Source organism: Harmonia axyridis, chromosome 3 (assembly GCF_914767665.1).
Source record: "Harmonia axyridis chromosome 3, icHarAxyr1.1, whole genome shotgun sequence".
NCBI classification, from domain to species: Eukaryota; Metazoa; Arthropoda; class Insecta; order Coleoptera; family Coccinellidae; genus Harmonia; species Harmonia axyridis.
Window position 1 is genome coordinate 51,478,446 of NC_059503.1, and position 19,759 is coordinate 51,498,204.

General features: G+C 37.1%; 3 protein-coding genes across 4 annotated transcripts; 1 reads left to right on the plus strand and 2 right to left on the minus strand.

The window, feature by feature from the left end:
- Positions 1-925: 925 nt before the first annotated feature.
- On the minus strand, positions 926-2,754 carry LOC123675457. Its single transcript, XM_045610817.1, has 2 exons — positions 1,623-2,754; positions 926-1,005 (listed from the first exon to the last, which is right to left on the minus strand). The coding sequence occupies exons 1-2, from the start codon at positions 2,752-2,754 to the stop codon at positions 926-928; spliced, it is 1,212 nt and encodes a 403-aa protein (XP_045466773.1).
- A 12,140-nt stretch (positions 2,755-14,894) lies between these two features.
- On the plus strand, positions 14,895-17,609 carry LOC123676871. The gene is made up of 2 exons (XM_045613128.1): positions 14,895-16,327; positions 16,408-17,609. The coding sequence occupies exons 1-2, from the start codon at positions 15,430-15,432 to the stop codon at positions 17,601-17,603; spliced, it is 2,094 nt and encodes a 697-aa protein (XP_045469084.1). The 5' UTR covers positions 14,895-15,429; the 3' UTR covers positions 17,604-17,609.
- LOC123676874 lies at positions 17,555-19,349 on the minus strand. 2 transcript variants are annotated; one of them, XM_045613134.1, is made up of 4 exons: positions 19,076-19,349; positions 18,065-18,841; positions 17,817-17,900; positions 17,555-17,756 (listed from the first exon to the last, which is right to left on the minus strand). In XM_045613134.1, exons 1-4 carry the CDS (start codon positions 19,268-19,270, stop codon positions 17,673-17,675), a joined length of 1,140 nt encoding a protein of 379 aa, XP_045469090.1. In that variant the 5' UTR covers positions 19,271-19,349; the 3' UTR covers positions 17,555-17,672. The 2 variants fall into 2 exon arrangements, with proteins under 2 accessions (XP_045469090.1, XP_045469091.1); XM_045613135.1 differs by having other exon boundaries at positions 17,555-17,900; positions 18,000-18,841.
- Positions 19,350-19,759: the final 410 nt, after the last annotated feature.

The following is a 19,759-nucleotide window of genomic DNA, read 5'->3' on the forward strand; positions in this document are numbered from 1 at the left end:
TCTACCATAATTACCACGACCTTTATTGTAGTTGTTTCTTCCCCCTGCTTGATAAAATCCTCGATATCCTTGACCATTGTAGCTTCCTCGACTATTCTGACCATGACCACGTCCATTTTGATAGCAATTTTGCTTCATGTGTCCAACCTTTCCACAGTTCCAGCAAGTTTTTGGATTTTCATTCGTCTTGTGCCAGTTTCTTCCTTTTGTCAATTTCGTGTTGAAGGCTTGCGATTTCAATTCCTTATCTTCAGTAGTAGACTCAGTCTCTTGAATGCCAGATAATTCGTTCCAACTCATTAGTTTCTCTCTTATGTATTCAGTTGTACAATTTTGTTCAGCTAGAGAATCAAGGCCATCCACCAAGTGACGGCAGTCCTTTGGTAATGCCATTATAAGAAAGCTCAATTTTTTTTTTCTAGAAATATCACCACCAGCTAATCTTAGTTCATTGATTTTCTTATCGAAGTCTTCAAAGAATTTTTCTGTTTGTGATTTGGAGGCATTTTCATTCAATTTCATCAAGTTCAACTGACGTTCTATTAGTAATTGCTTTGATTCGCTTTTCTTTAGATAGATAGAGTCAAATTTATCCAAAATTTGTTTCGGTGTTTCTAAGTCAGCCATCGTGGCAGCATTTAATGCTAACGAAAGAAAGTACATCACCTTATTTTCTTGTTCCTCCCAATCTGCCTCTTTTATTACTTCTGGACGTATTTCATATTGGACAACAGGCAAGCACTTCTTGAAACGAAGCAGGAACATGAATTTGTTTCTCCAATCTTCATAAGTGATATTTTTGTCGAACGGTATAACTGTAGTATTTTCTCTGGCCATTTTACTTGCTTTACTTCCTTACTTACTGCGATACTTGATTAACCACGCTCTGCTACCATAAACAGTTTTCAATTACTTTAAAATATATTTATTCAGACCTCCAACAATGCTCCAACAATTGCATATTATAAAGGTCTTCAGCCTTGTGTCCCGGATTTGGTATAAATCCTGTGAGTAAAATTACCTAAGTTAGTACCAAATTATTCAATGAGCTCATAAAGATAACTATTATTCACCCTAGTAAATATCAGTAATTATGTGTGAGTAGAATACTATATTTTATCCACGACTTCCTGGTAAAATTCGAATTAATCTGCATTTTCAAAAATTAGAGTAGTTTCCAAAGCGATGACAACATTTTCTGCGTTCGCACTGAAAATTGCAAGCTCAAAATGAAGTTCAAAATTTTCACGTGACATCGATTCCATCAGTAGCCTTTTTTTTTACCGCGCTGATAGCTTGGTGGTTGATCTTACTGTCAGTCAGTCTATCACGATGCTGATAAGTTATTCACTGCTATAATTCATATGTGCATATTATAGAATAGTCGTGGACAAGAACAATTACATTGCATAAATCAATTCAAATTTTCATTTTTATGTCAAAATTATTATAATATGTAATGAATTTGTTATTTCAAACGTTTCGATCATTAATCGCTCTGACTAATAAACTGGAATTGATAAAATAGCTACACTTAAAAACATTTTTTTGAAAGTAACATCATTTCAGTATTGGTAAATGAGAAAACATTAAGAAAAAAATACAACTTTTCTCAATCTTACCTAAAAATCTTTCCACTGGTTTTCCGTCTTCTTTATTATAGCGAGTAATAAAAGCCAGTTGATCGGTATGCGTTATATCTGGTGTGGAGTCTAGGCTTATTGAATAGTATTTGGCTTCTGTAACTTCCTGATCAATTGATTTTAGAACTTCTGTAGCCATAATTTGGATAATTTCTTCACAAATCGATGATGACAAGTAAGAGACGTTCCCTCTGCCTTGATTTCCGTGCTTTTCAATGTGATCAGCAAGAAAAGGGTCAAATTCAGCTAGAAATTCTAATAGCATCATATAATTGCCATTATGTAGACTACCAAATACTTCCGTCGAACCCCTGAATGAAAGTCCTCTTGATGCCAATGCCTTGATCGCTGCAACAACTCTCTTTAAAACTTCTCTCCAGTACTGTACTTCCCGCTTGTATTCTTTAACATGAAGTGCATCTACCTGGCCAGCCGCTTTTTGCCTTTGGAGTAAAATTAGGACACAATTTTTGTGATTCTGTGAATTCTCGTGCTGTTCAATAGTAATAGGATTTTTCCAATCATTAAATCCGGTAGATGCAAATGGACCTTTTCCATTGAATAAACGGCATGGCAGACAGAAGAGACGTCCTGTGCTGGCAGAGTAAATCAAGAAATCGCGAGTGTGAGTCTCGGCATTTTTCAATCGGGTTTTAAATAATCCTTTCGAACAATATCGAACGCGATCATTGCAATTCCTTCTTGAAGCTTCAAAATCTAATAAATCAATATTTTGTTTAATTCCACGATTGATAAAATTCTGCCTCAACTCCTCTGTTATTTCATCCCACAGAGCTGGATCATCACTGAAGTTATCTGAACTGCCGCTAATTTCTGGAAAAGCTTTTTTCGGATTTTCACAAGATTCCACTTGTTCCGGAATCTCCATAATGCTTTCAGCTTTGTTTGATGTGTTGTTACCACTTGTTGAAGGTTGATCGAATTCTTGTTGAATTTCACTCAGCTCTGTCGAGTCCACTTTTTGTTTTTTATCACCTTTTTGTAAAAAGGTGTCAATCTTGGGAATCTTCTTCACCAGTTCCTCATTTTTTTCTGATCTTTCCTTTGCTCGTTTTCTATATTCACAACCACTTTCACGTTTTCTTGACATTGCGAAAAAAAGAATGAACAAGTAGATCTGAAGATAAGTTCCCACAAAATTTATTTATACTAAAAATTGCACTAGCAATGTTTAAAAATGACTGGCGACAACTCTATAGTGGTTAGTTCTCGATTCTGAGTGTATTGCATGGACGGAAAAATAGGACTGACGAGCTGCCAGTGCCGATTCCGAAATTCACGCAAAAAATTTAACTATCATAGTTACTTGCATCCATTGAAAATAATACCTACTAGGGCAACTCATCAAACGTGCCGCATTCATATTTTAAATATTATGCCAGTCCTCTGATTTCCCTGACAGTAATCCGTGTTGTATTAGTAGCAATTACAATTTACGATAGGATAGGTTTTCCACGTTCTCTTTGATGCGCTTAACCGCCGACAGTGCCGACTGCTGTTCGGTTTTAGGGCGGCTCCTTTGATTTTCAGATTACCGAGGGGTGTGAAAAATGCAACAATATTTCTATCTTCCATTCAAAAGAATTATACATCGGTAATGAAAAAATGTGCGAAATTTTCGAAAATGGCTATTTCTACATTTTCGTAGAGGAGTTAAAGAATTTTTTTTTATTCACCGAAAAATTTGCCGCCCCTAAAATTGTGCCGCCCCTAGGCCATGGCCTATGTTGGCCTAGGCGGTAATAGGGCACTGTTCATAGACCAACATAGGCTTTACATCAATCGAAAAATCTTGTAAAATTTTAATGAAAAATAAACCTTCTGAGACAGCACTGCAAAGAGCAATAAGTTTCGCCTCTGAACTAGATAAAGATACACAATGTTGTTTTCGAGTAGCCCACATCAAAGTACTGTTGGAAAGTTTAAAAACAAATCCAGACACAGATTTGCGATCAGTCTGGTCGCCTCCCCAATCTGAATCTACGAAACAGGTTAACTGAAAATTATCATTTTGACGAATATATTCCAAACCAAATTTTTATGTACCCTTAAGATACCTAACTATTCTTTTCAAATTATTCCAAGCATAATCAGAAGCTTTATCTTTGTAACCGACTATAAACATTCAAAGCAAAACAGATATCCGGTCGACTACCTAACATTAGATACATGATACAGCCCAACAATTCACGATATGGCTTACTCGTGACATCTTGTTTATTTTTGCATGGCTCAATATGCAATTTTGGTTCTATAGGAATGAGTGAACATTTAGAATCTTACATTCTGAATTTTTTAACAAGTTTAGAAATATAATATTCCTGATATATTCTCAATATACCCTTTGTTTCTATCATATTTAATCTCCAATCCCAAAAAATATCTAAGCTCTCCTTTATCTATCATCTTGAATTCTGTCATTAATTGGACCCTTATTTTATTTATTAAAACTAAGTCTGGTCCTGATAAAATTATGTCATCTACATACAAAAGTAAATAAACTTTAGAATCTGTTTTATTCATGAAATAAACAATAATCATTACTGGATCTTTCAAAACCAATTTCCAATAGATACGAATCAATTTTGCTATTCCAACATCTACTGGATTGTTTCAGGCCATACACCTGGATTTCTTTTCTTCTTTGATGGGGCTGGTTTTCTTTTCTTCACGCTGTTTTTGAATTTCTTTTATGGATTTGGTTTGGAATTGCTCAGTTCGTCATTGGTGAATTTTTTCCGGTAGCTTCTTCATTGGTTTTTTCGGGCACTTGATTGAGTTTGCGGGGTGAGCTCCACCACAGTTTGCACATTTGGCCGGAGTGGTTTTTTCTTTTTCACAAAGGTGCGTGGAACGATTTTCGCTGCATTTCAAACAGCGGTATTCGGCAGTGCAGTTTCTTTGGACGTGACCATACTCCTGACAACGGTGGCACTGGATGATTCCTTTTCTTCTTAGTCCCTCTATTTCAACATTTATGCCTCTTATCTTCGGTAGTTCATAGATTGATTTATATTTCCTATCGATGTCTATCAGGATCATGGGCAGTTCTTTTCCTTCTCTTCCCTTCATCCGTGTGATTTTCCTTGCTGGGTACCCTTGTTCTTTCAGGTCATTTTCGATTTCTTCGATGGATAATTCAGTCGGAACGCCTTTCGCTACAACTTTCAGTGGTCTCTCGTCTCTTAATGTAAAGGTGGTCATTTGAATATCATGTTGTTCCAATTTTTTTCTGAGGTTTCTATAGTCTTCGATGGATTGATGTTGTACTCGAATACCATATGGTGTTGAGGTTGCTCTGGTGTAGTTGATTTTCTTGAGTTTCATCAACTTCTCTACTTTAGCCCAGTTGGCACGACAAGGGCCTTTGAAACTTAAAGAAAAGAAATAAAATATGAAAAATGAAAAAAATGAGAAGAAAAGAAAAGCGAATGCCGGAGTATCGACTTCTGCCTACCTGCGGCTTCACAGTAAGGCTGAAATCCTCGTCTCGACACTCACTCGCGAAATAGTCACTTTCGCTGATATTCAATTTCGTGGATTATTCACGAAAACTCAATTATTAATAATTTGGGAAAATATATGAAGTTCATCGGACGAATGCCATGTGAATACTGACTTCTTCTCGACATCCGTCATATCCTCCAGCATATGTTACGTGAAAATGTGATTAACATATATTGGGTGGAATCTTAAACGAGCACGAAATTAGGAATTAAATTGAATTAAACTAATAAATAACTTAACAATAATAAGTTGCAGTAACACCAGTCTTCTTTCTTTTTGATGGTGATTGGAGTATGAGCCATTTTTTCCTCTTGCTCGCCTAACCATTTAACTGTTGAATACTTCCTTTTTTGTATTGCATTGTTCTTATCGCTGGTGTCGTTTTCTTCTGGTTCGTTGTCCATTGTTTCTTCCGATTCTTCAAATCCTTTTTCTTCGGTGTCCATTTCTTCCGTGAGACGGGAGTACCGGTTACTGGTGCTTGTTTCAATCGTCATTGGCGTGCTGGTGGTTTTCGCTTTCTTCTTCGGTTTTTGGTATTCTTCTTCAGTTTGGCTTTCCGTTTTCGGCTCCAGTTCTTGTGCTCTTATTGTTAGGTAGCGCAAGATGTTCCTAACGGTTTCGTACGGTAACCTGTTCAGGGACGGTTCTCGTTTTAGAATTTCTTTTTCACTGGCTGACATAGCTAATCACTATTACTTGAAGATGGACGTTGGTTTCTATCGGAATAGTGTAAAACACTTTTATCCTTAGTCCTGGTTGTTTCCTTTTAGGAGAAGGAAACTTCAGAGAGCGTGTTGGAGTCTCACACGCTTATTGGGACGGAGTTTAGCTTTCTTCTCCGTTTTCTAAAAGCGCTAACTTGGGACGCTTTATTTTCGAGGGGCCTTGCGGATCGTAGTTAAGGGCATCTTCCAGGGTCTTGTTTGAGTGAAACTCTAGTTTTTCTAACAGCTTCCTATTTCGGAGTCTTATTTGCTTCGAAATCGTGTCCATTTTTAGGTTTCGTCTGATGTCGGCGTTTCGGATGAACCAAGGGGCATCTGTTAATTTCCTTAGAATTTTATTTTGTAATATTTCCAGTTTATTTTTGTGGCACTTTTCAGCTTGACCCCAAGCTGTGGAGCAGTAAAGGATGCTTGGTATTATAACAACTTTGTATAGTCTCAGTTTGTTATCCAAGCTCAGCTGACTATTTCTCGCTAATAGGGGATGAAGTTGTACATTTTTCTGACTGACTTTCTTTCTGATTGCGTCGATGTGATCTTTCCACGTGAGTTTGCGGTCAAAGATCACACCGAGGTATTTAATTTTGTTGATCCACGGGATCTTTTCCCCATTTATCTCTATTTGACTTGTTGGTAGTCCTGATTTTCTGCTGAAAACAATTGCTTGCGACTTAGCTGGATTAACTTTCACCTTCCATTTTTCCATCCATTTCAGGATGTCGTCTGTGGCACTCTGAAGGTATCTTCCACTAAGGTTCATGTTCCTTGAATGGGCAAGTACAGCAGTGTCATCAGCGTATGTGAAAATTTTCACATCTTCGTTAAAGATTCTTGGGATGTCAGACGAGAAAATGTTGTACAACTTCGGCGAGAGTACTCCTCCTTGTGGTACTCCAGCTTTAATTGAGGTTTTTGCTGACTTACAAGTGCCAATCCTTACTTGGAAGGTCCGGGACGTGAGGTAACTTTTAATGATCTTGATTAAATTTAGATTAATGCCTGCTTGGTTCATCTTGTACATTAGACCATCGTGCCACATTTTGTCGAAAGCCTTCGAGATATCGAAAAATGTGGCCGTGCATGTGTGTTTCCTATTAATGTTTTGGATCACTGACTCCGTTAGCCTGAGGACTTGCTGCTCTGTCGAATGTTCCGTTCTGAAGCCGTATTGTTCATCTGGAATGACGTTGTTTTCCTCCAACTCTTCTTCCAGTCTTCTAAGGATGACTCTCTCGGTGATTTTTCCCATAGTCCGTAAAAGGCTTATGGGGCGGTGACTTCGAGGAAATATTGGGTCGTCACCTTGTTTTGGAATCATTATCACAACGGCATTCTTCCACACTTCTGGGAAGTGTTGTAGTCGGAAGATGCCATTGATTAATGTGGCAAGGTTTTGTGTAAATTCTACTGGTACGTTTTTCAGATGCGTATTGGAAATACCATCTTCACCAGGGGAGCTTCTTTTCTTTAGGTTCTTTATAACCTCCTGCACTTCATCTGCGTTAGTTGGTCTCAACGCTGAGTCGCACTGTCCTCGTAGAATTTTCCTTACTTTTCTCTCTATTGTTTCCTCAAAGTCAACGTCGTCTTCCGGGGTTTCATTCTCAGAAAATTGGAGTTCTAATCTATCAGCGAAAACGTCTGCCTTTCCTTGGTCTGTGTGAACAATACGGCCTGGTCCGTGTAATGGTAGTGATCTATTCTTTTTATTGCCCATTCGCTTCATAAGATCCCACATTGGCTTATGATGGGCGTTTGAGTTGTCACAGTCTTCGTTAATGTTCTCTAAAAGTGTTTGCCATCTTTCGTTCCTGAAATTCTGGATCTCGGTTTACACCTTGTTTGTCCACCGGTTTGCCTCCCTTTTATCCATGGGGTTCATGGTCCTCTGAGCTTTGCGTAAGGCTCTGTTCTTGAGGCGAATCAAGTATTTTATCTCTTGAGGGAGGCTGTTTTTATCCGGGGATTTCTTTGAAGTTGTCGACGTCGATCCTGTTATAGCATTTTGGATGTCTACTGTCAGTCTTTTTGCTGCATTATCAATTTCAGTTATGTTTGTAAGATCTTCCAAAGGTTGTGAGCTGGTTAGCAATTCATTAAACTTATTCCAGTTTATAAACCTCTCCGTGTGCAATGTCGGAGTATCGTGCCAATCTGCCAATTTTAATATAATTGGGTTGTGATCTGAACTGAGGGCTGTCTTCGTGTGGATTTCTGGTGAATACTCGATATTATTGAGTATGAAGACATCTAGGACGTCGGGTCTCCCTCTGCCATAGTGAGTCGGTGTTTCAGGACCAACAACAGAATAGTTGTTGGTCGTGGAATGAGAGGCGAGTATCCTTCCTCTTGTCGTCGTGGTTCTCGAGTTCCATATGGCGTGTTTCGCGTTCAGATCACCACCAAGCACGATCCTGTTGGTCGAGGGGAAAACTTGGTCCAGGTCTGACGGAAGGAGAGGTTTATTCGGGGAGTTGTAAGCTGCGATGATCGTGATATTCACCGCAGCGTGTTCCAGATTCTCCGTTTCGTAATTTTGTACTCTTTCGTGTTCAATGTTTGATTTGAGTAATGCAGCAACGCCGCCGTTTCTTCCGATGACTCTGTCACTTCGGTAACAGCGGTAGTTTGGGAGTGACAGTGTGTCAGCTGGTTTTAAATGCGTTTCAGATAGCAGAATGACGTCGAAATTTTCTTCCTGGACAAAATCTCCTAGTTCCAGAATTTTATTTTTAATGGAATTTGCATTCCATGCAAGCACTTTTAGAGATGTGGGCTTTCTATTTTGCATGTCTGCTTACTATTTTTGTGAGTAGAGATGTGACTTGGGCCAGCATCTCTGTCATGGATGGTTCTTTGTTTTGGGTTGGTTTCGGTTTCGGGGCCACTTTGTCTGTGTAGGATATTCCCTCCACAATTTTGTTCGATTCGAACTTCCTTGGCTGGGTTTTCTCCTTCTTTGAGTTACCCGGATAATTTTTACAGCCACGGTAGTTTGCTGGGTGTGAAAGTCCGCAGTTTGCACAGACCGCCGGGGTTGTTTTTAGTTTTTCGCACTCGTAAGACCAGTGTTCTCCGCTGCACTTGACGCACTTGGGATTTAGTTGGCACGTCCCTTGCGTGTGCCCGAACTGTTGACACCTGAAGCACTGTTTATACGAGTGCTTGGTCTTTTGCGTTTCAACGCTAATTTTGAAGTGACCCAGGAATTTTAGGTTGTAAATTTCCTTGCTTGCTTCGCTTCTTGGGAGTTTCACTAACATCATGGGGAAGTTATGTTTAACTCCATCGATACGCTTGTAAAGCTGTGTCACTTCAATTACTTCAAAGCCTTTATCTCTCAGTTGGTCTTTTATAGATGTTTCTGTCTCATGGGCAGGAATTCCCCTAATGACAACTCGTAGGAGCTTGTCCTCTGGGAGCGTGTACGAGAAGTACTGCTGGTTGTGTTCTTTCAAACCGGCAGTCAGCTTCCTATGATCCTCCGCCGTTTCTAAGTGAATTTGCAAGGCCTGGTTGGTGTGCTTCGCAAATTTGATTTTGATACTTCTTTCTCTGGCAAGTTTCTCGATTGCCGGGAAAGATTCCGTGTTTTTCACCTTGATGGGTGGAATTCTTGGGATGACCTGGGGTTTTAGGGCTTCAGTGAGAGGCACTGTTTTCGTTGGCATGGGAGGGAACTCTATTCTGTTCCGTCGTTGACTGCCGAGGGGTCTGAGGTTTGTCTCAGTCTCTGTTTGGGTCTGTGGGGGCGTAATTTCCATTTCTTCGTCCTCTAGGATGGCGAAATGGTTTCTGGCTTGGGTGATTTTATTTTCTGTTTGACGTGGGGTTTTTCTCAGTCTTTTTGGAGTCTGTCTCCATTCATTTGTTTCGCTGTTTAGCTCGTCATCGCTAAACTGTGGGCTCGGGGATTCTGCTCCGTAGGTTGTTTGGAGCAGTATTTTCGCCTTCAATTCCGCGTTTTCTCTTCTTATTTCTTGAAGTTCTTTTCTGAGCTCAGTTATGAGCAGGGTAAGCTCTTGAACCTGCTTCTCCATGATAACAGGACGAGTCCAGGCTCGGAGTAATTTACGTTTAAAAGTCCGTCGACTTCGTCCTCAGTTGGGTTGCGCACTAAGCACTGTCGGGCAGGTAACTTCCACTAAGACACACTCTGAAACGTATGACACACATAAGACACACGTGATGAATTCCAATTGTGATGAATAAGTTATTCAGAAAGTTAATCAGAAAGTAACGTCGCGACAAACAAATAATAGTTATTCAGAATAACTATTATTTGTTTGTCGCGACGTTACTTTCTGATTCAATGAAAGCTTCGTTATCCAAGTCTTCATTCAGCTCCTCCCAAAGTCGTTCAAGACGCTCTTGTTCCTTCTCATAACTGTAACCGGTCATAACTCTAGAAAATTAACATCATTTTACCACAAATATGTTCGAAAGTAACAAATTTACTCACCACCAAAGTTGTAGAAAATTATTACGTAAGCAGTCAGGTGGGGTCAAGTGGACCCCAGACAAGTTTGAACAGATGTGGACTCGCCTAAATCACCGTAACAACTGAAATGCGCTTTGATTTGCATAGCGGAATATCCAACTGGAGGCTACTGGGGCGCTAGGCCGCGGTAGGCAAGAAATACTGAAATAGTGATGGCTGAAATGTGCGTGGGGTTTATAAGACCCCACCTGTCCATCGCCGGGTTAATTGGTAGTTTCAAGAACTGATCGCATTTGTGAATTGTGTGATTGCCTTTACACTAATAACAACTGATGTTTGTATTTACGAAACTATTACTTGATATTTTTGGTTTCGGTATATGCTTAGCATTGCATTTATTATAACTTTCACCGTTTAGTTTTGAATGACTATCGTTAGAAAGTTCGGATTTGTTAACATCTAATTTTTCCAAAAGTTCACATCTCATTTTTAAGAATTTATTAAGATCAAAAATACTTGGTATATTGCCTCGAGTCTCAAAAGATTTCCATTCACGGTGAGTAATTGGATCGAATTTTTTAGCAACAATATAAATGATCAAAGTATCCCAATACTCAACAGGTTCTCCCAATGTTTTCAACGAACGTAGATTTTTTGTAACAGAATCATAAAGAGACCTTAATTGTACCCTATTTTCTTTCGAAACAACAGGATGATCAAAAATGGATTTTATATGGTTATGCACAATTGATGCTTTATTTTCGAATCTTTCTTCGAGAAGCTGCCAAGCAATAGTGTAATAAGACGCTGTTACTTCTATTGATTGAATGACTTGAGCAGCATTCCCCTGAAGACAAGAACGCAAATAATAAAAACGCTGTACATCTGTTAATGTTTCATTTTCTTGAATGAGGGATTTGAATGCGTCCCTAAATTCCAGTTAGTTTTCATACTGACCACTGTATGACGGTAATTTGAGTGGGGGTAATTTGCCTTTATCGCCCCATTGCTTGTAGCCGGTGAGGTGAGATTGACCTTGACTGATTGTTTACGAGTAATCTATCATTGTTTGGTTTATTGAAATTAGAAATAATGTTACTAATCTTTGCATAAATGTCATAGAAATTTATTTCAAAATTGTTGAGTTCATTTGGATCAATGCTCTCGTCAATTAACGCTATTTCTGAATGTACGTCTGAAAATTCTTGTAATGTTGAGTCGAATCGCTCCAAACGTAGTTTCAATTGAGTTATAACAAATTCAGACAAATTCTCTTTGTCGATAAAATTATAATATGATATTATACGAGATAATTTCGCCTTAATTTGGGAACGTTTCATTTTTAATTTTTTAAGATAATCAGTTTCTGCCATTGTGAAATGAAATATTGAAGTAATTGTAAATTGTAATACAGATAGAAAGAATAATGACAAATGGAACGGACTCACTCAGGAAAAGGATTCCAACGCCGACTCATCGAGGTTGTGATGCTCTCTGTTGTTGTTTCTTTGCGGGCAAGCAGGTGCAGGTGGCTGTTGCACTGGCGTCGTCTTCGTCTGACTTTTATTCTCCTATTGCATCGGTTCGTATGGACCAAATTATGTTCGGTCTTAGATTGTTAGTGGACTGTATCACTGGTAATGGAAAATAAATTCTTGGGGAAATTGTATTGAAACTCGTAGTTAATTTTATTTGTAATTTATTAACGTACGTACTCTTAGAGAGCTGAAGAGCAACCGACTCCTCACTCGCTCGATCGAACAGATCCATGGGGGGATTGAAACAGCACTGTTGTACGCTGTGATACGCTGTTGTCGTTACAATTATTTCTTTATAGGAAAAATAACAAAAATGGCATTTTGGCCTCAACAGATTCTAAAATGAATTTTAAGCATTTGACCTTCTTGTCTGTGTGTGGTGCTGCACTTCTTTGAAATTACCACTTCAGTACCATCGTCAGGGTCAACCATCATAGATGCTGGTCTCTTCTGAGCTGGTTGAGTGGTGACCTCCATAGGAATTGTTGGCTTAGACATAGTTTGTTCTTGTGGAGATAATTAAAGGATCAATGAATACGCTTATTAACAGGTTGATTTCAAAGGAGTCCGTTTTTACTGAGGCACTATTGGGTTAATGGCTTTGGATCTATACAGAGACGAAACGATTTAATATTACTTTCTACAAACTCATTTAGTTTATCTGAGTCATCGTCGTTCAGCTACTTGTTTTCCTACGTCGCCTATTTTTTCAAAGCGGTTAAGCCTCCTGAAATTTCTTCAGCCGGGTTCTTTAGAAAGTAATCAATAGTTATTTCAACATTTTCTACGACAGAAGAAACTTCGAGTGGAGTCAACATCACAAGATCATAATTAGATTCTACAGAATTAGAACCTGGGTGAATGATATTATTGTATGTGAGGAAACTACTCGCGGAAGAACATTTTTATGCTATCATCATTCATCGTTTCATTTATTACATTCGGTTATTAAACTCACTTGATTAATAAAAAAATTGATAAATAAGCTGTTAAATTGTTTTCGGCTCTTGGTGGCCACAAATTGTGGCGGTAATTGTCTTTACGTAGTAAATCGCCATAATCGTCGCCGTAATTTGAATGTAATCTACGAATCCACTGCGCAACTCCGGCGTTCGTACCTTCGATCAACAGTGATCGAACATGACGGTACATTCCATCCAAAACCCTATGGAACGACTCAAGGTGAATGTATCGTATATATAAGTCACTTGTCATGTCATTGACAATTAACTAGACGTTGACGTGACTAATAGTCCTTCAATACCACAAAACCATGTTTTTTTTTTTCCAGCATGACGTGCATTAGATGAACATGGTTCTAGTACCCACCGGAGGTGACTATCGTCCATGCTAATAGAACTTTCATTACTTCGTGTCTCCCATATAGGATAATGAAGGGGAGACACGAAGTTGTCGGTAGTTATTCCCCAATTCATAGGGAAAAAACTGTCGTAATTTTAGCAATCAAATCATTGAACTAAATATTTTGTTCAAATAGATTAAGTATTCGGGAAGAGATATTGTCAGCTTTGATTATTCACAATTTGACATTATATAGATCCAGGAGATTGATATATTATAAGAGTTTTATAGGGCTATAAAAGAAAAATCAGTAAAATTGTCAGTTATTTAATATTTTAATATCTACTACATTATATTTAATAAGATGTCAAGTTCATCATCTGTTGACGTCGATGGTTGGGAATCCGCGGCATAACTTTCTTTTGTACCGATGGAGCGCAAAACATTGTCAGGAACTATATATGAGTGACAACATTTTCCTGCCTTCTTCAAACCAAATCTGACATACAAAATGGCATTCAGGGTTGTCACTGCAAGTCGATTTCGAAGTTTGTTCTTAACCAAACTCATTTGGCTGAATACTCGTTCAATATCCGAATTGGAATATGGCAATGTTAAAATGGACACTGCAAACTGACCTAACTCAGCAAAAGGGTTATTATCAGCTGCATCTCTATATTCCATAACTTCATTCCAGAACTCCTCCGTGGAAGATAGGGAATTCCATTTTATATGGACATTGTTTCTCCATTATACAGTTTACTATAACGCTGGAATAACATCATGTCAATGCAAAAAAATTCAAAAAACATGCATAAGAAGAATACAGTTACAGTACCCTAAAAAAAACTTTTTCCTTCGCCATTCAAGAACAAATCTGACGGAGTCAAGGTATTCGCTTGTATTATCAGCCACTTTCTAGTTCCTATGACCTCAACATCCTTCACTGAAAGAGCCTTCATAACTTTATCTTTTTTCTCCCTGAGTGCTGATCTTAACGTTGAAGGATCTTTGGAGTATTGGGTGCCTGAGTTCCCTGTATTTAAGTAGTCCTTCATCTTCTGTGTGATGGTCCTCCGAGTGGCACCTGAAAATGATGGCCTCGTAAACAAGCACTCCTGTACGTTCCCCAACGTTCTAGTCATAAGGGTTTGAGCCATCTTCGCTACCTTTGTAAAAACTATTGGTTGAAAGACGATTTTAGCGGCCTGAGTCCTCTGCTTGAACATATCGTTCATTTTAGGCCGTTTAACCCACTCGTTATGATTTGTTATTTGGGGGAGTATGGAAATATCATCCAAGTAGGTTCCGAAGTTAGCATGGAAGACAGCCTGTGATGTAAGTTCAGCTGAGCCAGAACTTCTCATTTTGTACCTAATTCCGCCGTTGGTGACTATAGAGCAGAATACAATACATTGAGAAATAAGCTTCTCAATTGTTCGTTCATCCACTTTGAATTCTTCAGCAATTTCCACAATTGATGGTTTTATTACTTTCAAGGTTTCTTCAACCGAAAACATCGAAATTTTTTCAAGGAGCTCAAAATTAAGTGGCATCCTTGAACGTAATTCCATTACAAGTGCAATGGTGAATTTGATGCATCGTTGCCTTAAATTAGTTACGACATCGGGTTGGAGATTATATCCAATCAAATATGTTTCGAAAGCGTATCCCATGTAAGGCATTATGTCTAAATTTTCTCTTGAAATATCCACCCAACGAGCAAAGTTGTCTTATAAATCGAATGTTTGGTGACTATTTTATTTTAAAGGTATCTTATAAATGCTTTCAATAATAGCAATTTATTATATTAAGCCTACATAAATACTTTTTTGTTGCGAATAGCTGAAGAATTTTATAGAGTTATCGTGACAACGTTAGTAAAGCGAAATTATAAAATATCTTATGAAACAGTTGCCTAGTTATCATTTAAGTGTGTCGATACCTAGCTTATAAAATAATACAATCTATAAAACTGATTTGTTGCTTAGTGGTTTTTTAATTTATTATGGTGATAAGGCAGATAGTGTTACAAATATCTTAAAGAAATACTTTTAAGTTGCTTTTCGTCCACTTAAAAAATTGTTATATTGTTGTACCTTTAGCAACGATTTCGTTTCGATGAGTAAATAGTTGTTTTGGTAACCACTTGATAACTATTTTGTTGTATCGTATTTCTACGACAATAATAAAACAATATACCTATAAATTTTAAGTTAGGTTACCTATTTTGAAAATAATTCTTCATTATGTGCGATATAAGTCAGTGGAAAAAAATCAAAAAAAGTGGTGCATTTCGAAGACGAATGAAAATGTGTTATGAAAATATGATGAAGAATACAAGTACATATAGTGCTGGGAATCAGGAGACACTACAGAAAGATGTTGAATCAATAGACTGTACACAATCTGCAGATGCTGAAATCTCAATGAGCGAAAATACGTCTGCTATCTCGATTACCAAAGCCACAGCAACTGAGAACCCACAAACAGTGGTGGACCTGTCGAATAATAATACTGACATAGTCACAAGTGATGATGAAGTAAGAGGTAATTGGTTGATAGAATTAGAGTCAAATGAAGATTGCGACTCTGTACTGGAACTTGAGCAAAATGCAGAATTTAGGAATCGTTTAAGGCAATGGGCAGTTTCATTTAATATTTCACACTCAGCATTAAGAGTGCTCTTTCGATACCTGAATGGAAGGATGCCGAACATTCTACCTCATGATCCCAGAACACTTTTGAAAACATATCACACTATTGTTATGGTTAAAATTGGAGAGAATGGCCATTATTGGCACCATGGATTACAATTTTCTTTACAGAAAATGTTGACATCAATTCAAAATCTTCCAAAGAAAATTTCGTTGAATATTAGTATGGATGGTCTTCCCATATACAAAAGCAGTAGAAGTGAATTCTGGCCTATACTTTTCAACATTCATGAACTTCCTGAAATTAAACCCATGATAATAGGTATATATTGTGGTAAGGGAAAACCTTCAAATTTGGCAGAATATTTGACACCATTTGTTGAAGAAGCCAAACCAATACTTTCGGAAGGATTGATAATCAACGGAAACAACACTACTGTTAAAATAAGATGCTTTGTATGTGACTCACCGGCTAGAGCATTCATCAAAGGTAATTATTATAATTGACCATCAATGGCCAAGATAGGTATATAACTTAAAGGGTGAATGATTATTTTCTTTATCTTTCAGGAGTAACGAACTTCAATAGTAAACATGGATGCCTCAAGTGTACTACAGTTGGAGAATATTCACACATTTCCCATACAGTCTACTTTCCTACGATAGGTTGTGAAAAAAGAACTAATGCTGGATTTCATGCAAAATTATATGGCTCCCATCATAAACAAGATACCCCTCTAAGTTTACTGCCCATCGATATGGTTGAAGATTTTCCGGTCAGTGATTCTCTTCATCTGATCGATCTGGGTGTCATGAAAAGGTGTTTATTGGGATGGAGAGATGGAAGTTTTGGTACTTATAAAACTAAATGGTGTGCGAAAGATATTACTGACGTTTCACATTTTCTTGAGAAATGTAAGCTACCATCTGAAGTTCATAGAGCTGTACGAGGCTTAAATGTTTTATGCCATTGGAAAGGTTCCGAATATCATACTTTTTTACATTATTTAAGTATAGTAATACTTAAGGATGTATTGCCTCTTGATGTGTACCAACATTTTCTTAATTTTTTTTGTGCTATAACTATATGCTCAACTAAATATTATGTGCATTTTCTCCATTTGGCTGAAGCATTACTCAATAATTATGTTGAATATTATCGAGATTTTTATGGAGAGGATTATATTACCAGTAATGTTCATAATCTCACTCATTTAGTTGATGAAGTAAGAAGGTATGGACCTTTGACGACTTTCAATGCATACCCTTTCGAAAGTCGACTTTATCAAATAAAAAATTTATTACGAAATGGAAATTCCCCACTGGCTCAGGTTGCAAAAAGGATGAGTGAAATTATACAATGTGAAAATGAATCTAAAAAATATTGCACATCTTTTCCTGTTTTAAAAAGCAAGAACGACTCAGGATTTTTTTCAAAAATAGAATTGAAACAGTTCTCATTATCGGCAGACAATCGTAATAAATGGTTTCTTACTCACAATGATGATATTGTAGCAATGGAGTATGCCATATTGATAAATAACACTCCTCTCATTTGTGGACATGCTGTAGGTGATAATTTACAAGAAGTTTTTGAAATTCCAATAAAATCATCATTCTTAAATATTTTCAAAACTAATAATAATAATCAAAAGCCATTAAAACTTTATTCAACTACGGATGTTAAGTGCAAAATGGTAGCAACTAAATATAGAGATGAATTTTTTTTTATTCCTTTATTGCACACTTTACATGAAAATAAATAATTTTCATCTTGTAAACTAAAAATCAACAAAATATTCAAATAAAATAAGTTAATAATTTATAATCTGCACTCATTCATTTTCACTATCCTCTCCATTCACCTGTTCCATCTCTTCTAATGTTACTCCTGTAGAATCCTCATTTCCAACCAGAACCTACAAAGTTGAAAAGAAAGAAAATTGAAGAAACTCCCAAAGTTTGATTATATAACTCACATAACTACTTAGAAAGTTCTCCTCGTTGATGATTAATTCATTTAGTTCCATAACATTACTTTCTTCAATCTTTGGGTTCTTAATCTGAAATGAAGAATGTATTGTATATGCATAGAATGATGTCAGATTGCATTATGTTCAGACAAAGAATGAGCCCTATATTGATGTCAGTACTCTACTCACATGTGAATTCATTCATAAATCAGTTCTCCACAAAAATATAGCCAAGAAAAAAGTTCTCTCATTACCTTGTAAGAAAGACTTTTGGGCCTCCTTTTGCTCCTTGATGTTCGTGTCATGCTACTCTCATTCCTTTTCGTTGAGTTTCTGATGACAGCCTTGAAAAACTCTTCGCAATTTTTCAAGGTAAAATCTTCATCGGAGAGTCTCACAACACGAAAAAATAATCCGATAACATTTTTGAAAAATTTGAATGGAATTTTCTCTTTTCCAGGATCTTTAGCACCTCCAGCCCAAGAACATAGAGTCATGAATTTTCTAGAGAATATTTTGTCCACCAAAATATAGCAGTTATTGGTTCCATTTCCACATCCCTTTCTTCCACATACATAACTAAACTTTTGTATTAAGTCTTCCATTTCCTTCTTATTAGCCAATTTGGCCTCCAGTTTCTCAAGTACCGCTAAAGAGTCTATTGGCTCGAAAAAGATATCATCAATATTATTATTATTCTGAGTTGCAGTGTTACATGTACAGTTATTGTTAATTGAATGACTAGCCATAACATCTATACTGGTTTGTAATTTGGCAAGGAGTTGCATTATATTTTCTAGATAAGATAAATGACCTTCTCTTTCCAGAATTAGTTTCTGGTTATTCATAATTATGTCTTGATTAATTATCAAGCTCTCAAATTTTTCCATCAATTCTGCATCTAGAGAGGATTTTTCTGTTCTTAATCCATCTGGTATAATTTGCTGGATTGTTTTTTGGGGTAGGAGTACTTCAGTATCCAACTCTGTTTTTGAAGATTTCACCCTAGAATCTTCCAAAGAAGCAGTCAACTGCAATACAAGAAGACATTTGTTAATTCAACTATAAATATTGAATAGAAGTGGATTATGATTAGAATCATTGATACACAATAGTCGAATATAAGCAAATAACCGGAACAGATCGGTTAAGACCAATATATTGCTATACATAACCAATCGGTTTTGATAGCAAGGGATCGGTCTTAACCCCTCTGATGTTCCTGTTACTCGCTTGAATTTGTCTAATAAGAATTAATAACTCACCATACATTTATTGGCCAATTCATTAAAATTATGTTCGCTAGATATGGACTTTGGCAGCTTCACGCTCGGTCTCTTTTTAGTCTGGACCTCTAAAATATCCTCTTGTTCAGTATCGTCATTTTCCAACATTCGATTTAGTTCCTCTTCAGCAATTTCATAGTTAAATAAGTGGTTCCTTTTTAATTTGCAAGCCATTGTGAACCAGTTTGCTTCTGGTAAGGAATTAGCAGTCCTGATCAGCTTCTCAGCCCCTAATTTTGGCCAATGAAGCTGATTATTAAACTCCCATCCCGAAGGAACAATTGTTAGCTGTTTCAAGCCCCTTTCGATAGTTTGGACGATCTTGAACATGTCTAAAAGAAGTTCAGTAATATAGAAAGAATGTAGGTAACAAACTCTAAGATATCATTTTCATATCAAAAAGCACAAATATGTTATGCACTCATTCATTTACCATAGTGTATTTTACAGTGAATCATTATTGAAGATTCGGTAAATTAAATTAAGGACATTCCATGTCTGTGCTTTACCTAGTTATCGATTGAATCACTGGTGCAAATCTCTCAATCAACTTACCTTGCATTTTCTTTTCTAACTTAAACAGGTCACTCGTCACAGTCGGCACTCAGATTTGCCAAGCAGTTCAGAACAAATTTGATTTTAGGTTATGTTAAATTAAGTTTA